The sequence below is a fragment of the Chlorocebus sabaeus genome, chromosome 9 (assembly GCF_047675955.1).
Source record: "Chlorocebus sabaeus isolate Y175 chromosome 9, mChlSab1.0.hap1, whole genome shotgun sequence".
NCBI lineage: Eukaryota > Metazoa > Chordata > Mammalia > Primates > Cercopithecidae > Chlorocebus > Chlorocebus sabaeus.
Genome location: NC_132912.1, coordinates 15,474,587 through 15,494,203, shown reverse-complemented (window position 1 = coordinate 15,494,203; position 19,617 = coordinate 15,474,587). Strand labels below are relative to the sequence as shown.

The 19,617-nt window shown below is 46.8% G+C and overlaps 1 protein-coding gene across 3 annotated transcripts in view; it reads left to right on the top strand.

Annotated features, from left to right (window-relative positions):
- Positions 1-17,905: 17,905 nt before the first annotated feature.
- Positions 17,906-19,617, top strand: part of FAM171A1 (family with sequence similarity 171 member A1) — a 145,844-nt gene continuing 144,132 nt past the window's right edge. For 2 of the 3 annotated variants that reach the window (XM_073018750.1, XM_037983360.2), the window contains exon 1: positions 18,033-18,227. In XM_073018750.1, coding sequence (XP_072874851.1) covers positions 18,131-18,227 — 97 coding nt within the window. In that variant the 5' untranslated portion in view covers positions 18,033-18,130. Of the gene's footprint in view, positions 18,228-19,617 lie in introns of all 3 variants that reach the window. The other variant, XM_037983359.2, reaches the window with a different exon arrangement.

Genomic DNA, 19,617 nt, shown 5'->3' with positions numbered 1-19,617 from the left:
CCCCCACTGAGGATTACATCTGTGACTCTGCTTTTTCTTCTCTGCCAAACACTCAGTTCTTGCTATCGAGCCTCCTATTCTTCTCAAGTTCCTGGTTCTTTACAGATTAGCCCTTCCTTCCTCCGTAATAGAAGCTTTGGAGACAGGAAAAATAGCAGCTTCCTGTTCTGCCTGTTTATTATGTTTAATTAACTCCTCTATGGCGATCTCTATTTTTATTGGCCAGGATTAACGTGCATAGTTGAAAACTTAGTTTTCAGCGAAGGTTGGATTCTAGAATGTTTACCATATTAGGTCTGGCTTTTGTGATTTACCCCACAAAATAAAGACTCATTTCTGTGACTCAGAAGGCAGCTCATAAGTGGCAGTGTATTGTGAAGTCAGGTGCGAAAAACACTAAGGTTCCCACTATGGGAGTGAAAGGGCAGATCGGTCACTGGTGAGGTCTGTGACGGATGTGTGTATGTGTGAGAAGCAAAAAGAGAAAACTGTGCTAGGCAGGTTAAGTTTTACACCACGTAAAAATGTACACTGCAGGCTGGGCATGGTGGTTCACGCCTGTAATTCTAGCAATTTGGGAAGTCTAGGCTAGAGGATTACTTGAGCCCAGGAGTTCAAGACCAGCCTGGACAACGTGGTGAAAGCCCATCTCTATTTTTTAAAAAATACAAAAATTAGTTGGACATGGTGGTGCATGCCTGTAGTTCCAGCTACTCGGGAGGCTGAGGCAGGAGGATCACTTGACAGTGAGCAGTGATCGTGGCACTGCACTCCAGCCTGGGTGACAGACTGAGACCCTGACTCAAAAAAAATTTTTAAAAATGTAGAGTCTAATACACAAGAATCTTTATGCTTTTGGGACTGTCTTCAGCTGGTGGGAAGTAAGAATGAAAGAAGTGAGTGGCCACCACATTCTGAGTTGCTGGTTTTCCTGCTGCGTGTCTTTCTTGTGCTTATTTACATGGGAAATATGCTCAAAGTGCCTCACAGAAAGTCTAGTCTTCTGGAAAGTTCTTCTTTACTGCATGATCTCAGCTAACTACAGCCTCAACTTCCCGGACTCAAGGGATCTTCCCACCTCAGCCCCCTGAGTAGCTGAGTCTACGGGCATGTGCCATCATGCCCAGCTAATTTTGTTTATTTTTTGTAGAAATTAGGTCTCATTATGTTGCCCAGGCTGGTCTCAAACCCCCGGGTTCAAGCGATCCTCCTGCCTCAGCCTCCCAGAGTGCTGGGAGTACAGGGATGAGCCACGGTGCCTGGCTGTTCTCTTATCATAACTCAATATCTATCTGCATCTTCACTTTTATGCATGAATGCAGCTGCTCCTTGCCTGTGGCAATGATAACAGCTACAGTCCGTGGGCAACGGGAAGTTCAGTAGATGCCACCTCACCCCCTACCTCTGTTCTCCAACTGCATATCACATTCTTTCTGTTGTAAATAGGAAAAGCCCAATTCCAAATTGCTTAAGGAAAACCAAAAGGAGTTGATTGGCTCACGACATGAAAATCCAAGGGGGAACTAGCTTCAGATCCTGGCTGGATTCAGGGGCTCATCTCCCTTTCTCCATCTCCTCCTTCTGCTTTCCTCTATTTGCAGTTCATTGCTTATATTCTTACCTCATGGTAGCAAGAGGGCTGCCAGCACCTGGCCAGCTTTTATCCTCTCCTCTCATCAATTCCAGTTGGAAAAGCCTGCCTCTGTCTTAAGAGTTTCCAAAAAAAAAGACTTTGGAATTGAGTCTGACTTTGACTGAATCATACTCCCACGCCTGAAATGTGCCTGAAGACAGAGGGAGGTGTGCATGCTAATTGGCCAGACCTGGATCACATGCCCACCCTTAGAGCCAGCCCTAAGCCACCTGGGCTGGGAGGAAAGCGAAGGTGGATCCTTTAGGGAGATATGGGTTCCATTACCAAATCAAAAGGAATTGGATGCTATGCAAGCAAAACAATAAATGTACACCATACCCAAACCACAACTGCAGCCGCTCTATGGAGCAGAAGTTGAACAGTTTGTTCTGATGCATGCAGATTTGTTTCAGAACTTTCAAGACAGATTTGAAATTCAATTCACCCAGTTAAAGTGTCTCCCATCCTCCCTCCTGGGTGGCTAGCCCCATTTCTGCCTGTTTGTGACTCATGTATAATTTCTAGTCTCTAAGTACTATTTCCATCTCTCCCAGATTTTAAAATATTGTATACTTATGCAAACTTTAGGGGAAAAAGGCTAGGCCATAAATGTATTTGTGGCGTGGGTGTGAATGTTTGGGGGGCAAATGTTAATGGTAATGATTTGGACGTTCATAGTTAAGATACACTGTAGTTGGGCCGGGTGTGGTGGCTCACGCCTGTGTTCCCAGCATTTTGGGGGGCCAACGCGGGTGGAACACGAGGTCAGGAGATCGAGACCATCCTGGCTAACACGGTGAAACCCCGTCTCTACTAAAAATGCAAAAAATTAGCCAGGCATGGTGGTAGGCGCCTGTAGTCCCAGCTACTCGGGAGGCTGAGGCAGGAGAATGGCGTGAACCCAGGAGACGGAGTTTGCAGTGAGCTGAGATGGTGCCACTGCACTCCAGCCTGGGCGACAGAGTGAGACTCCATCTCAAAAAAAAAAAAAAAAAAAAAGACACTCTAGCAATCACATTCAAGATTCTGTCCTTCCCAAGTACCTGCTCTAGACTTCAGGTCTTAGCCAAGGCTTCACATAAAGTTTCAAGGACAGTAAGAAAATTAAATGCTTTATTTTTTCCCCCTATATTCCTGCTTCAATTTGTAACACATTTTGGGTAATGATATTTATAAAAGAACCAATTCCAGGTTGCATTTCACACTTTGTGGTCTTGCTAAGGGGGCAATCATTCTCATGTTTTGACAACTTAGCTGTTTTGGGAAACGTGGATTTGTACATCTGTTAACATTGAAGACTCTAGATTGTGGTGCTAAGGCCTTTGTCCCTCGTGACTTTCGTGCCAGCCCTCAGCCTGCACTTTACTAAAAAATAAAAAACAGCCTGGGCACGGTGGTTCACGCCTGTAATCCCAGCACTTTGGGAGGCTGAGGTGGGCCGAAAGTCTGAGATCAGGAGTTCGAGACCAGCCTGGCCAACTTGGTGAAACCTCATCACTACTAAAAATACAAAAATTAGCTGGGCGTGGTGGCGGGAGCTTGTAATTCCTTCCAGCTACTTGGGAGGCTGAGGCAGGAGAAGTGCTTGAACCCAGGAGGTGGAGGTTGAAGTGAGCTGAGATTGTACCACTGCACTTCAGCCTGGGCAACAGAGCGAGACTCTGTCTCAAAAAAATAAAAAATAAAAGTTAAAAAAAAAAGTAAAGCCTGGCTATTCTCTCAGCCCTAGTCTTACCTGAGGCTCCCCCTTCACAGACCCAGGAGAGGAGCTCCGAGACTACTGATTTCCACCCTCCTGCAGTCAAGGAGGCATCAATTTCCTTCATTCCTGGCACCCAGGAGTTTCAGGAATAATAGCTTAGAAAGAATCTTTTTTTTTCTTTTTCTTTGAGACAGAGTCTCGCGCTGTCACCCAGGCTGGAGTGCAATGGCGTGATCTCAGCTCACCGCAACCTCTACCTCCTGGGTTCAAGCAATTCTCCTGCCTCAGCCTCCAGAGTAGCTGGGACTACAGGTGCGAGCCACCACGTCTGGCTAAATTTTTTGTATTTTTGGTAGAGACGGGTTTCATCATTTTGATGAGGCTGGTCTCAAACTCCTGACCTCAAGTGATCTGCCCACCTCAGCCTCCCAAAGTGCTGGGATTACAGGCATGAACCACCATGCCCAGCCAGGAACCATACATTTTTATGCTCCTGTTTGATGCTGTCCCATCGAGTTCCTGGGAGTCAGCTGTTGGTTGGTACAAAGTGGGAACCCAGGCTCTTCCATCTGACTTATACCCCATTCCCTTCTTTTTCAGGGACCTCTGCCTTCAGACTACATTTCCCTAGGTCCCTCTCTCCCATCATCCTTCTTGCCAGGACAAACGATTGTCTTCAGGGAAATATACCCTAGACCACTTCCCATAGATCTGCCAACACCCTCACCGAAGGGAAGGTCAGACTCTCGGGAGGAGAGTCTGGGCAGATGGATTGAAGGAGGCATTGCCTATGTCTTAAAGAGTGGTGAATCAAAAATATTTATTTGAAAGACAATACTTCTAATTGGACAAAATGTTGCTGTTATATAACACTTTTAAAAAAATAGAGTAGAAAGAATTATTCCTGAATAAGGTGATACAGTTAGTTTTCCACGTGACAATTTACATTTGGTCTGAATTGTTTCTTATCAATGAAGTCTATTTATAACAGCCATTAGGTAGGTCAATGGCATTACTGAAGGTCAACTTTGGGCCGGGCACAATGGCTCATGCCTGTAATCCCAGTATTTCGGGAGGCCGAGCTGGGCGGATGACTTGAGTTCAGGAGTTTGAGATCAGCCTGGCCAACAGGGTGAAACCCCGTCTCTACTAAAAATACAAAGAATTAGGCAGGCCCCTGGTGGCACGTGCCTGTAATCCCAGCTACTTGGGAGGCCAAGGTGGGAGAATCGCTGGAACCCGGGAGGCGGAGGTTGCAGTGAGCCAAGATCGCACCAGTGCACTCCAGACTGGGAGACAGATCAAGACTCCATCTCAAAAAAAGAAAAAAAGAAAGAAAATGAAAAAGACAGCAAACTTTGGGCAGGGCATTGTTGAGATCTTGAGGAAGCCATAGAGATGGAGAAAAAGATGATCCCTTTATGAGGTTGGCAGTAGGGAAGAAAAGACCTTGATGTGTAAAAGATACCAAAGTCATATTTTCAGATACATTGAGTTTATTATTATTTAAAACTGAGGTTTCACTCTGTCACCCAGGCTGGAGTGCAGTGGTCCGATCATAGCTTACTGCAGCCTTGAACTCCTGGGCTCCAGTGATCCTCCTGCCTCAGCCTCCTGGGTAGCTGGGAATACAGGCACGTGCCACCACATCTGGCTAATTTTTAAAATTTTTCATAGAGACACGTCTCGTTATGTTGCCTAGGCTGGTCTCAAACTCCTGACCTCAAGGAATCCTCCTGCCTTGGCCTCCCAAAGTGCTGGGATTACAGGAATGAGCACCTGGTTCTTTTGAGTTTATTTTAAATGACTGAGGGATGCCCGCTTTTAAGGAGAAGAATTTAGAGAGTTATTGCATACACAAAACTTTACACTAAATACTGATGTCAGAACCCAAGAATAGTGTACTTTCAGAGGTCAAAAGTTTATGCAAACATTCGCAGATAGCAGTGCTGGATGTCATGGTTTTTGAGCACTAGAGACAGAACGCCTGCATTTTAGGCAATGTAGACCCCACCTCGGTTTAGAATCTGGCTAGATAGCTTTTCTATATGTGGTCTAACCTACATGTATAAAGCAGTTATTTCCAGCAAGTGGCAACCTGTAATGACACTAACGGTACAAAGCAGTTAATGCATGGAATGAACCTTACCTGCCAGAGATCACGGAGAGCTATGGAGGTCACAGCACAGGTGTGACTTGAAGGACGAGAAGGAATGGGGAAGGCAGACCAGGAAGAAGGGGGGCATTGGCAAAGATCCTAAGTGGGAAATCTCAAGGTTAATTCAGGGCTCAAGATGTGCTGCCTGCTTATCTGAAGTGGTGTCTCTGGGATGAGCTCAGACTAAAGAGGGTCTTGGGTTACCTTTTTAAACTTTGGGCCCATAATGAGGACTCAAGAAATACTTGTTGGGTTGTTAATTAATCCAATGTAGCAGTGGTATTTTTTTTTTTTTTTAGAAGAGTCTTGCTCTCTCACCCAGGCTGGAGTGCAGTGACACAATCTCCACTCAGTGAAACCTCAATCTCCCAGGCTCAAGTGATCCTCCTGCCTCGGCCTCCTGAGTGGCTGGGATCACAGACATGTACCACTATGCCCAAGTAATTTTCGTGAAGATGGGGTCTGTCTGTGTTGCCCAGGGTGGTCTTGAGCTCAGAGGTATGTGTAGATAAACTGAAAGGAACTATTCCTTCAAAGTCAGACATGATTTTCCCCTTCGGCTGAAGCTATCGAGCATCTACTCTGTGCCAAACATTTTTTCTAGGTGCTGGGAATATGGTAGAGAGTGAGACAAAAGCCCTCCCCTCGTGGAGCTGATATTTTAGTATGGGTCGGGGAAGCGGACTGCAAGAAGCTGAATAAACAAGTGAACAATGAAGAGCATCTTAGACAGTGAGATTGTTAGGAAGACCATAGAATGATACATATAACCGGGAGGAGGAGGGTTACTTTAGATACGGTGGCCAGGAGGATTTTCTTTTACTTTTTTTTTCTTTTCTTTTCTTTTTTTTTTTTTTTTTTTTTTTTTGAGACAGAGTCACACTCTGTCACCCATGCTGGAGTGCAGTGGTGCGATCATAACTTACTGCAGCCTCAAACTCCTGGGCTCAAGGGATCCTCCCACCTTAGCCTCCCAAGTAACTGGGACCACAGGTGCAAGCTACTGTGTCTGGCTAATTAAAACTTTTTTTTTTTTTTTGTAGAGAGGAGGTCTCGCTTTATTTCCCAGGCTGTTCTCAAACTCCGGGGCTCAAGTGATCCTCCTTCCCCCGCCTCCCAAATTTTACAAAAATGACATGATCAAACTAAAGGTCTGAAGGAATATTGGACTCCTAAGTACCCCTACTACTACACACAAGGGCTCAAGAGGACCTTTAGTGCCAGAGCACACCTTTATTGTCAGGTCTGGAGGTACCTCCTCTAGGGCAGATGCTAAAAGAGCCTGTTCCTCCCTTCTGCAAAGGTAGCCAGTATCACCCAGACTAGCTGGGCGATCTTTGGCTGCTCCATCATCCTGCTCTAATTTTCTACTTTCTTATTTGAGAAATGGTGGGAATGGGCCAGTTCCTTCAAATTCTTTTGAGTTCTAGCATTCTGGGATTCCATGATTCCTATCATTGCTTTTCATTTTCAGAAATGCAGGAAAGGCTGGGCTCGGTAGCTCACACCTGTAATCCCAGTACTTTGAGAGGCCGAGGTGGGCAGATCACCTGAGGTCAGGAGTTTGGGACAAGCCTGGCCAACATGGTGAAACCCTGTCTGTACTGAAAATACAAAAAGTAGCTGGGCATGGTGGCGCATGTCTGTAATCCCAGCTGCTCAGGAGGCTGAGGCAGGAAAATCACTTGAACCCAGGAGGCGGAGGTTTCAGTGAGCCGTGATCGTGGCATTGCACTCCAGTCTGGGTGACAAGCGTAAGACTCTGTTTTGAAAGGAGGGAAGGAAGGAAGGAAGGAAGGAAGGAAGGAAGGAAGGAAGGAAGGAAGGAAGGAAGGAAGGAAGGAGAAAGAAAGAAAGAAAGAAAGAAAAGAAGGAAAGAAGGAAGAAGGAAAGAAAGGAAGGAAGGAAGGCAGGCAAGAAAGAAAGAAAAAAGAAAGAGAGAGAGAAAGAAAGAAAAGAAAAAGAAAGAAATGAAAGGAAAGAAGGAAGAAGGAAAGAAAGAAAGGCAGGCAAGAAAGAAAGAAAGAGAGAGAAAGAAAGAAAAGAAAAAGAGAGAAATGAAAGAAAAGAAGGAAAGAAGGAAGAAGGAAAGAAAGAAAGGCAGGCAAGAAAGAAGGAAGAAGAAAGAAAGGCAGGCAAGAAAGAAAGAAGGAAGGAAGAAAAGAAAGAAAGAAGAAGAAAGAAAGAAAGAAAGAAAGAAAGAAAGAAAGAAAGAAAGAAAGAAAGAAAGAAAGAAAGAAAAGAAGGAAAGAAGGAAGAAGGAAAGAAAGGAAGGAAGGCAGGCAAGAAAGAAAGAAAAAAGAAAGAGAGAAAGAAAGAAAGAAAAGAAAAAAGAAAGAAATGAAAGGAAAGAAGGAAGAAGGAAAGAAAGAAAGGCAGGCAAGAAAGAAAGAAAGAGAGAGAAAGAAAGAAAAGAAAAAGAGAGAAATGAAAGAAAAGAAGGAAAGAAGGAAGAAGGAAAGAAAGAAAGGCAGGCAAGAAAGAAGGAAGAAGAAAGAAAGGCAGGCAAGAAAGAAGGAAGGAAGGAAGGAAGGAAGGAAGGAAGGAAGGAAAGAAGGAAGGAAGAAAAGAAAGAAAGAAAGAAAGAAAGAAAGAAAGAAAGAAAGAAAGAAAGAAAGAAGAAAGAAAGAGAGAGAGAGAGAGAGAGAAAGAAAGAAAGAAAGAAAGAAAAGAAAGAAAGAAAGGAAGGAAGGAAGGAAGGAAGGAAGGAAGGAAGGAAGGAAGGAAGGAAGGAAGGGAAGGAAGGAAGGAAGGAAGGAAGGAAGGAAGGAAGGAAGGAAGGAAGGAAGGAAGGAAGGAAGGAAGGAAGGAAGAAAGAAAGAAGAGAGAGAAAGAAAGACAAGAAAGATACTAGAGCCCTCATAAAGGGCCCACGGGGTATATGTAGTTGTCTTGGTACCTAGAACTGGGGTGATAGGCAAGATGCAATATGCAACCACTAGACTCAGAGGCTCTGGAAGATAGAGCTGGTGTTCAGAATCAGTGCCTGCTTCTTCCTGTGCCATTTTGTGCTCCAGACGCTGGATTTTTTCGGCTCTTTTTAATGATATTTCCAGACTTCCTCACAGCCAGGCTTCTGGGTAGGAGTCGGGTTCTGCTAAGTGGATGCTCTTGGTAGAGATTTGGAAAGCAAAGAGAGACAAGACTGTCTCCCTGCTGCAGGATGTGCTGGGTTTTTCTGCAGGGGTAGCTTCCCTGTGTCTAGTCACTGGCAGTGAGGGTAGCAGGAGCCTGGCTTCCTGATCCCTGGCCACAACAAGAGTGCAGGCTCCTAAATGAAACCTCTGCAGGCCAGGCGCCCTGGCTCACGCCTGTAATCCCAGCACTTTGGGAGGCCAAGGTGGGCGGATCGCTTGAGACCAGGAGTTCAAGACCAGCTTGGGAAACACGGTGAAACCCCATCTCTACTAAAAATGCCAAAAAATTAGCCAGCAATGGTGGCGTGTGGCCTGTAGTCCCAGCTACTCAGGAAGCTGAAGCAGGAGAATCACTTGAATCCAGGAGGCAGAGGCTGCAGTGAGCCAAGATCACACCACTGGTCTCCAGCCTGGGTAACAGAGCGAGACTCCATCTCGAAAAGAGAAGAGAGAAGAGAAGAGAAGAGAAGAGGAAGAGAAGAGGAAGAGAAGAGAAGAGAAGAGAAGAGACGAGAAGAGAAGAGAAGAGACGAGACGAGAAGAGACGAGAAGAGACGAGACGAGACGAGACGAGACGAGACGAGACGAGACGAGACGAGAAGAGAAGACTTCTGAAGCACAACCCAGCTTCCCAGCCTTCCTGACTGGGGCACAGGAGCAGCACCCCAGGATCCCAGGAGAGGGGGGCTGTTCTGGAAGATTTTCCTAGAGCCCCTCCTCTGTCCCCTTCGCAGATTTTTGTAAGCACCTAATTCCCTGTAGAATGTGTAAGAAGCTAGAGAGGTTTCTCTTTCCATCACTCGAGCCCTTACTGATGGAGGTGCTACCCTATGTTCAGAAAAAGCAAAATCTCTTTCAGACTGTGGTGATTTAAGTTTTAAATGTACTAGCCAGGTGTGGTGGCTCACATCTGTAATCCGAGAACTTTGGAACGCTGACGCAGGAGGATCACTTGAGCCCAGAAGTTTGAGACCAGCCCGGGGCAACATAGTAAGACCCCACCCTACAAAAAGTTAAAAAATTTAGCCAGGCATGGTGGAATAGTCCCAGCAACTGCAGAGGCTAAGGTGGGAGGATTGATTGAGCCCAGGAGTTCAAGGCTGCAGTCAGCTATGATTGCACCACTGTACCCCAACCTGGGCAATAAAGCAAGATCCCATCTCAAAAAAAAAAAAAAAAAAGTTACTACTTACATCTTTATTTCCAAATCAGTAGAAGACTCACAGTTTCCAGGAACTGGAGCTCCTTACATGAAGGACCTCTGCTTACCCCAAGACTCTCAGGAATACAATTGTCCTTCAGCAAAAGTATAAATGGGCTTCAGGTATATTTAGATTGGTACTACTTTCCCTACATTCAAACACATTACTGGGCAGAGGGGTTAACAACCAGCATTTATCACATTAAATGAGAAATGCCATTGACTTACAAATAAACATTCGAGACAGAAAATCCATTTGTAAAACCAAGGACTCAAATTTGTACATAAAACCAGATCTTTCAAGGATTATGAGGGACTGATTATTTTTCTCTCCTCTTTCTTTTTTGAGGAAAACCATTGGTTTTCACCTCGTGCTTCCCAACAGGAAAGTAGGAAGTCTGGGCCGATTTTTATTATTTTGTTGTTGTTGTTTTGTCTCCTTTTTGGCTTACTTTCTGAAGATTTTATTGATAGAAGAATACAACCATAAAATATTAACTGACATTTTTATGAAACTTTAAAACATACCGATGAAGTTCCTCTTATCCACTTAAGTCTCAGGCTAAAGAAAAGATAGTAGGCCAGGTCTGGCGGTTCACACCTCTAATCCCAGAGTTTTGGGAGGCCAAGGAAGGAGGATTGCTTGAGGCCACAAGTTCAAGTCCAGCCTGGGCAAAATAGGAGCACTCTCATCTCCATAATTTTTTTTTTAATTAGGTGGGTGTGGTGACACACACCTATACTCCCAGTTACTTAGGAGGTTGAAGTAGGAGGATCGCTTGAGCCCAAGAGTTTGAAGTTATAGTGAGATATGATTATACCACTGCACTCCAGCCTGGGTGACAGAGTGAGACCTGTCTCAAAAAAGGGGTGGGGGAGAAGCTAGTAGAAAGTGACACCAGCAGCCAAAGCACTCCTGGTTAAGACTCATTTTATACACAAATGGCTCTCCTAGGGCCATATGTATTCAAAGCAAATGCATCTAAACGTATTGTATAATTTGCCCAGAAAAGTCATCTCTTCACCCCCATTTCCATTTTTATGGGAACTCTAATGAAGGATTCTCTTTGTTTAGTGATTAAACAGGACTAGGATATTAAGAGAAAGGTTCTGACAGTAGGCAGCTTTGATTCAAAAGCATTATAATTAAACTGAGAAGAAATGAAGAGAAAGCAAAATAAAAGAATAAGAAAGTACCATTCAAAGATCGAACTTGAAAATTAATGGGAGATTAGCGGAATTTCTGCAACTTCCCCCCTGGTTCAGGTACAGTCAGCCACACAAAAGTTCAACTGATGCTAATTACCTTCTCCATTTTCTCCATTGTCTTCCTCTCTTTTCCTTAACTCTTTTAAGTTTTCTATTAAAAAACAAAACAAAACAAAAAAAAACACATTTCTATTCTCTGCCTTGCTTCATGTCCCTTTCTGCATTTCTGAAGGCAGATGCAGTAGTCACAGATAGACATTTTCCAGCAAGAACATGGAAGCTTACTGTCTTGCCTTGCACTTTTTGTCTATATGACAGTAAATTCAATGGGTTAACTGGCTGGGCATGGTGGCTCACACCTGTAATCCCACCACTTTGGGAGGCCAAAGCGGGTGGATCATTTGAGGTCAGGAGTTCGAGACCAGCCTGATCAACATGGTGAAACCCTATCTCTACAAAAAATACAAAAAAATTAGCCGGGCGTGGTGGAACGTGCCTGTAATCCCAATTACTCAGGAGACAGGGGCAGGAGAATCGTTTGAGCCCGGGAAATGGAAGTTGCAATGAGCTGAGATTGCACCACTGCACTCCAGCCTGGGTGACAGAACAAGACACCGTCTCAAAAAATAAAACAAAAAATAAATTTAAAAAATTAAATGGGTCAGCAAAGAATAGAGCTGGAAACTTCTACTTGCTCTAATGGAACGGGCTTGCCAAAAGAGCATATTGGCTTAAAATGAATTGCTGAGCAACTCAATTCTCCATTAGCCACTAGCCTCTGAATACTCTTTCCAAAAGCCAAACCTATTGATCAAGCGCCTGGGATGTGTCCCAGATTCTTTGAGTTATTAGAGGATGCACAAAGTAGAACTCTAAGACAGGGGATCTGAAATCACAGGACCAAATGGCATAATCTGAAATTCAATCCTGCAGGCTGATGTACACTCTCAGCATCTCCCAAACAATTCAAAATTATTTCCTGAATAAGATGCCTCTCCTGGGACAGGCGCAGTGGCTCACACCTGTAATCCCAGAACTTTGGGAGGCTGAGGCGGGTGGATCACTTGAAGTCAGGAGTTCGAGACCAGCCTGGCCAACATGGGGAAACCCCATCTCTACTAAAAATACAAAAAAATTAGCTGGGTGTGGTGGTGCACGCCTGTAATGCCAGCTACTAGGGAGGCTGAGGCAGGAGAATCTCTTGAACCTGGGAGGTGGAGGTTGCAGTGAGCCGAGATCATGGCACTGCACTTCAGCCTGGGAGACAGAGTGAGACTCCACCTGAAAAGAAAAGAAAAGAAAAGAAAAGAAAAGCCTCTCCTGGCTGAAAACCTATATGCGAGAAGGGAGGTTGTAGGAAAAAATGAAAGATACTTTTGAAAGAGCTTATTGGAAAGCCACAGAGATTAAAATATGAGGCCTGAATCACACAGAGGAAAAAGGGGAGGGTTAGGGATCACTTAAACACATCAATCCCTTGACAATAATTTTGTTACCTTATTTTTTGGTTTGTTTTTTCTTTTTTATATAGATGCAAATAGCTTCAAAAATAAATAAATAAAATGCTGGACTGTAACAATTTCTATCTGTGGGTATATTCTAACTTAAATAAAAGTGCCAGCAAACAGAAGTAGCAATGACCATGACATAATTCCTTATCTGTACAATCCTCATAAAATTCTGTTGTTTACTGGAAGCTTCTCACTCAGGGGCAGACTGGGGGGTAGGGGCTGGGGGGAGAAAGGGAAGAAGGAAGAACAGTACCTCTCCAAGCAAACCCAGACAATTAATTCCACCACGGGGTTGACGCAGTGGCTCATGTCTGTAATCCCAGCACTTTGGGAGGCAAGGCGGGTGGATCGCCTAAGGTCGGGAGTTCAAGACCAGCCTGACCAACATGAAGAAACCTTGTCTCTACTAAAAATACCAGGCGTGCTGGGGCATGCCTGTAATCCCAGCTACTCAGGAGGCTGACGCAGGAGAATCTCTTGAACCCAGGAGGCCGGAGGTTGCAGTGAGCTGAGATTGCGCCATTACGCTCCAGCCTGAGCAACAAGAGTGAAACTCCATCTCAAAAAAAAAAAAAAAAAAAAAAAATCTACCACATGGGACCAACATCAGGAAAGATTTCAATAGAATAAATAATCTTGGGCTAAGAAACCTTGACACAGAGCCCCTGAAATCAAGGTCTCTGGAAAATTCAAACAGGAAAAGTTCTGTATATGGCATGACTTTTTTTTCTTCTTTTTCTTTTTTTTTTTGGCACAGGCCTGGAAAATTGAAATCAAATGCTGCACAGTTAAGCAACTTCTAAGCAATTTCAAATTTCAAAGCCAGAGTACAGTCATAATTCATCTCTAGTCAAACAATGTGAGATTTTAGTAAGAGCAACAGGAAAAGTTCTAGAGGGAAAGAACACTGCTAACTTCCATTGTTCTGCAAATACTCCTCCACAAGTCATTTTTTTCCCCTTAGTTACTGAGTGGGTGTCTGATGATCATGATTGGAACATGAGAAAAGGTAAACCATATTTTTTTATTCCTGTAAAGGATAAGTGTGATTATTTAATTCTTACATAATTCTGGCTACATGCTATGCAAGTATGTTTGTTTGAGTGATGTAGCAGAATCTGTGTTCCCTACAGCCTCCCACCCAGGTAACTGGAAAATACCCGGGTGATGAGATAATGCTCCCTGGGGCCCCAGCCCTGTTTTTGGCTTTGAGACTGGCCTGCAGAATGTACTGTGCAAATGGTTTAATCTCTTTCTGTTTCATAAGGGCATCTGCAAAATGGGATGGGAGCGGTGTTTCTGAAACTATTTAGATAAGACTCAGTGTTGCTATGAGGGTACATAAACTTCTAAAGTTCCAATTCGTCCTGGAAAGTCTTGTTGTACATGATAATAACAACCACTGCCATCAGACCTGAGCATCTCGCAGGGGTGTCCAAGGGAAAGAACACAGTCATGGGTTCTTTGTTTCTATTTTTGGTTGAGCCAGTAAAGCCCCTTCCTCATCCCTCTTTTCCACTTATCACTAGAGATGGAAATTAAAAACGATGGCTTTAGGCTGCTAAAAGTCTAAAACAGAACAGAACAACAGAAACAGCAACAACAACAACAAAATAAGGCAGGTTGGACAAGCTTGATACAGTTAAGATTGTGAACCCGACTTGATTCAGTTTATTAAGATTTCTTCCACCCTGAAACGTTCTAGAACTCTCCACTAAGATCACAAACACCAGTGTTTTGAGTAAACAATAAGACTTAGAAAAATGGCATAGAATGGGATTTTTTTTTCTATTTTAAATATTTCTATCTGAAATAATTATAGACTCATAAAAAGTTACAAAAATAGTACAGAGAGGTCACATATATCCTTCCCCCAGCTTCCCCCAATTGTAACATCTTATAAAACTGTAGTACACTGTCAAAGCCAGGAAATGAACACTGGCACCATAGTATTCACTAGATTCGAACCTCACTGGGATTAGAGCAGGCTGTTCAAACAATTTGGACACTCCTAGAGGTAATTTGAATCATTTGCATAAAATTTATTCTCAGAAGTAACATGGTTTAGGGAATTTGCACTTATCAGATCTTTGTATTTTGGGCAAGTTGTTTAATGGCACCAAGCCTCTGTTTGTTCATTTGTGAAATGGAAATAATGATACCTACCAAATAAGTTGTTATGAGGAAATAGCTCCAGTTCAGTGAGTGCCATATATTAGGAACCCCTAAATACTAGTTTTCTTCATCCCTTGTTAAGATCACACTTTATTATTATTTTGTGTTTTATAGAGGTTTATTCTAAATAGCCAGTATGAGTGACCATAGCCCCGGGAAAAACAGTCTCAAGGAGTCCTGAGAAAGTGCACCCGAGGCAGTTAAAAATTGCAGTTTGGTTTTATACATTTTAGGAAAGCAAGCGTTACAGGCAAATATATAAATCAACAATGCATGGAAGGTATACAATGGTTTGGTCCAAAAAGGAGAGAGCTCTTGAAGCAGGGGTTCACAGAAGACCACACTTTATATCTCAGAGTTTTACAGGAGACCTAGGTGCTCTCCTAATAATCAACCTGTTTCTTTTCTTTTCTTTTTTTTTTTTTGAGACAAAGTCTCACACTGTCACCTAGGCAAAAGTGCAATGGCTATTCACAGGCAAAATCATAGCTCACAGCAGCCTTGACTTCCTGGGCTCAAGCAATCCTCCTGCCTCAGCCTCCTGAGAAGCTGGGACTGCAGGTGCATGCCATTGCACCCAGCTAATGTATTATTATTATTATTTATATATATTACATGTATAATATGTATATTATATATATTATATATAATATATATTATATAATATATATATATATTTTTTTGGCAGAGCAAGGGCTTTACTTTGTTGCTCAGGCTGGTCTCAAACTCCTGGGCTCAAGTGATCCTCCTACCTCAGCCTCCCAAAGTGCTAGGATTAAAATGAATTTGCTGTCCCCCAAAAGCATGAAGTGGCCATACCTGACCTCAACCTGGTTCTCGATTATGACTATTACAATTATTATTTTGCTCAGACTGGTCCTGTCTCTTATAACCAACATCCCTGTCAAAGGCGCTTCCTCATGGACGTGAAGTCAGAAGTGTCGACTCTGTTTGACCTTCGTACTGCTTCTCTTAGAAGCAGTCCCCTACTCTCAAAAACTGACTTAAAAACTTCAAGACCACCACACTCCATGAAGCCATCTTTCTGGCCTGGACTCTCTGTGTCCCTGCAGGCTGGCATTCAAGCTGGAGTTGAGAGTTGAGCTAGACTGCCATCCCATTCATTTCTTTTCTCTGACTCTCAGGTGGCCCCTGGAACCACAGCAAGGCTTTGATGCAGGAGTCACAAGAAGGAGGGAATCCAGCAGTCCTTACTTCTTTCTGCCTTCCTGACTTCTGTCACCCTGTGCAGGTATGCAATTTGCACAAATTGCAGCACTGGTCCTAAGGGTGGCTATAAAACCCATATGGGCTTCTGTACATCCTAGTTTTTCTCATGTCTTACAGTCATTTGTCTTTTATAAGCCAACTGGGCAAGTGCCATCCTTCATTCTTTTTTTGGTACGGTGCCTGCCATGTCTTAATGCTCAATTAATGAAATTACAGTAATAACCCTCCTTCTGGCCTGGTGTTCTGGAAGCAGTGTGGGGTGGATGTTGGGTCTGGAGTGGATTTTCCTAGGTCCCCAGTGGAAATCGGAAGGTCACCGCAGCGCTAGTTGGAAGAGAAGGTGGAGAGGGACATGAAGGTTGTGTGGAAGATATACAGACAGGAGTGGGTTGAGAGAAAGAAAAGTTGAGGTTGGGATGGAGGGGGTCCCTAGGCTCAATGAAAGTCTAGAGGTTTTTTTTGTTTTGTGTGTGTGTGTGTTTTTGAGACAGGGTCTCATTCTGTCATCCAGGCTGGAGTGCAGTGGCATGATCTTGGCTCACTGCAACCTCCCCACTCCCAGGTTCAAGCGATCCTCCCACCTCAGCCTCCTAAGTAGCTGGGACCACAGGCATGCGCCACCCTGCCTGGCGAATTTTTTGTATTTTTGGTAGAGACAGGGTTTCACCATGTTGTCCCAGCTGGTCTCTTAACTCCTGAACGCAGGCCATCCACCTGCCTCAGCCTCCCAAAGTGTTGGGATTACAGGCATGAACCATCACACCCAGCCAAATCTGGAGGTTTTTGTGAAGAGTTTCCATTTTAGGGTCAGACTGACGTTGTTATTAGCATCTCGGCTCTGCCACTGACCAGGTGTGCACTTTTGGACAAATTCCTTAACCCTCCTTAGCCTCTTTTCTCATTTGTGAATGGGGATAATGTTAACTACCTCTTAGATCGTGTATTGTGAAGATGGACAAAGAGTCTGCTTGACCGAACTACAGTCAGGCTCCGGAACCTTCTTCTAGGTCCAGTTGTGCGCTTCCTTGTAAAATCTACTTACAGGAAGAACCCTGCTAAGTCAGTTTACCAAGAATCCCCCACCCTGGATATCTGATCAGCTTCCCTGTCCGCCCTGTCCCGCCCCAGCCCTGCCAGGGTCTGTCTGATCTTCAAGAATCCTGTTAGAATCCCCCTTCCCCCGATGTTTCCTCGTAGTAATTTTCCATTCCCTGCCTCCCACCCTGGTCCTCGGTTATAAATCCCCACTTGTTCCTGCTGTATTCAGAGTTGAACCCAACCTTTCTCCCCCACTGCAGAATCCCATGGTAGCGCCTATACCTATTGCCTTGGTTCCAAAGAGGGTCTTCTTTGCTGTGCTTTCACACATGTCATGGAATAATCTTTTTTCTTCAATAGGGCAGAAATTTGTAAAGCACCTAGGGCCTCAAAAGAGGTGGATTTCCTCCCCACCCTAACCCCTAGAACTATCCAAGTACCATTCCACCTGAAGTTGTCCACCCGCCAACACGTAGGTACTGCAGGCCTACTGCAGTCTATACTGGCTTAGGGAGTGTTCTTGCGGATCTTTAACACTGGGTGTGAAATCTACGTTGGGGGACACAACTATATTAGGATGGCATGGGGGCGGGGGGGTTACATCCAGATACCATGTCTCCTGCGGCCCCTCGGGTGGCCTGGTATGATGAAAAGGGCTCCGCCCTGAAAGGCAGGTCTGGCTCTTCTGCGGGGCTGCGGGGATGGGGCGAGCCGTGTTGCCGGGGGGTGGGGTGGGGGGGTGGCAGGGGGGGGTCGGGCGGGGGGTGCGAGGCAGCGGCGCCGGGCGGGGGCTCCCTCGACGCGGCGGCCGCCAGGTGGCACCACGGGCCCGGGGCCTGGACGCGGGCAGGGGCAGCGGCGGCGGCGGCGGCTGCGGCGGCGGCGGCGGGAGGGCGGGGCAGGAAGGGGTTAAGGAACTGGCGGAGCAGCAGCCGCCGCCGCCGCGGCTCTTCGGGGAAACCCGGCGCGGTGCGCGGGAGGGAGCGGCCGGGGCGGCGGGGCCGGGCCAATCGGGCGGCGGGCCCGGCGCGCGGAGCCAGCGACATGGAGGGGGGCGCGGCGCCCGGCCGCCCGTGACGCGCCGCCGCCCGGCCCGCTCTCGGTGAGCCCCAGTCGCCGCCGGCCCTGCGGCGGAGATGAGCAGGTCCGCGGCGCTGCTGCTGTGCCTGCTGGGCTGCCACGTTTGGAAGGCGGTGACCAAGACGCTGCAGGAGCCCGGCGCGGGAGCGCAAGGTCGGTGGGCGGCGGCGGGGCCGGGGGCTTTGTGTCGCGCCGGGCCTGGCGCAGAGGCGGCGGCGGCGGGAGGGTCCCGGGCCGCGTGGTGGCGGCGCAGCCCGAGCCGCAGCGGGAGCCTCCGGGCCTGCAGCCCCCCTGCAACGCGCTCCCGAGGGGGCGGCGCGGGCGGGGGACGCGGGGTGACCTGGGCAGAGGCTTCTGAGGCCGGGGGCCGGGGTCGGGGGCCGGGGGCCGGGGCGGGGGCCGGGGCCGGGCGTCGGGGCTGGGTCGGGCGGGGGGCACGCGCAGCTCCAGCTGCTGTCGCCGCTGCGGCAGGGGCTCGTCTGGATGCGCTCGGGGGTCCCCCTTTATGCCGCGCCTGGGACACGCGGCTCTGTCTCCGATGCCGCCGCGGACAGAGGGGCCGCCCAGGGCGCGCCGCCGGATCGCACTCCAGCCTCCCCGCGCCGGGCTTGGGTCTGGGAAGCCCCAGCTGCTGGGCTGCGCTGGGCCCTTTTGTTGTGGCGGGAGGGGACGGCCGCCGCCCCGGGGTGCCCCCTGTGTCCCGGGACCCCGAGGTCCGCGGCCACTGCCCGCCATCAGCCACTAGCCTGCAGCAGTTTGGGAAAGTTTGGGGGCTTCTTTCCCCCTGCCTATCTGACGTCTCTTCCAGACCATAAGGGATTTGCTTAGCGGCCCAGGAATCTTCTCTGCAACGGGAGAAAGAATTGAACTGGGAGGCCCTCATCGCTCACCCAAAAAAAAAAAAAAAAAAAAAAAATCCTTTCCAGGTCTGTTTGTCGCCAGCTCGTGCCTTTTGTCTCGTCTTTGGCCTCCACAAATCTGCTTTCCAGCCCCGGGGGTAACGTGGTCGCCTCTGAGAATGGCCACGAGCCTGTCTTTTGTTTTTAAAATCAGCGTTTTTTGAGGGGTCCCCCCCGCCCCACCCTAAAGCTTCCTTGGCACATTTTTGTAGGGACAGCGTCGAGGGCTCCTCTGTTGCTGGCGTTTTCAAAAGGGCCACTGAGGCCCGCAGATGAGCCTCTGCATTCACCCAGCAGCGCACCACTGCCTGGGCTTTTGCTGGGGGCTCAGGTCTCCGCGAGGGAGCTCCCTGCAGCCCTGTAGAACCCCCGGTTTCCAAGCCTGAGGCCTGTCCCGGCAGAAGGGTGTGTGTCCTGCAAAGTTGGCCCTGCAGGCCGAAGAAACGAGGAGTGCTGCATCCGAGGGTCTCCTTGCTGGGACCCCCTTTCCTCGGCTAACCTGCTCAGGGTGCCTGAGAGCAGAGACGCCCGGGCTTCCACCAGGATGTTGTCACGGGGAGGAAAGGCCCTGCCAACAGTCTGTTGGGTTGAGTTTGTTGCCTACATGTTGAGTTGAAGGTTTTCATATCTGGCACTTGCAGTAT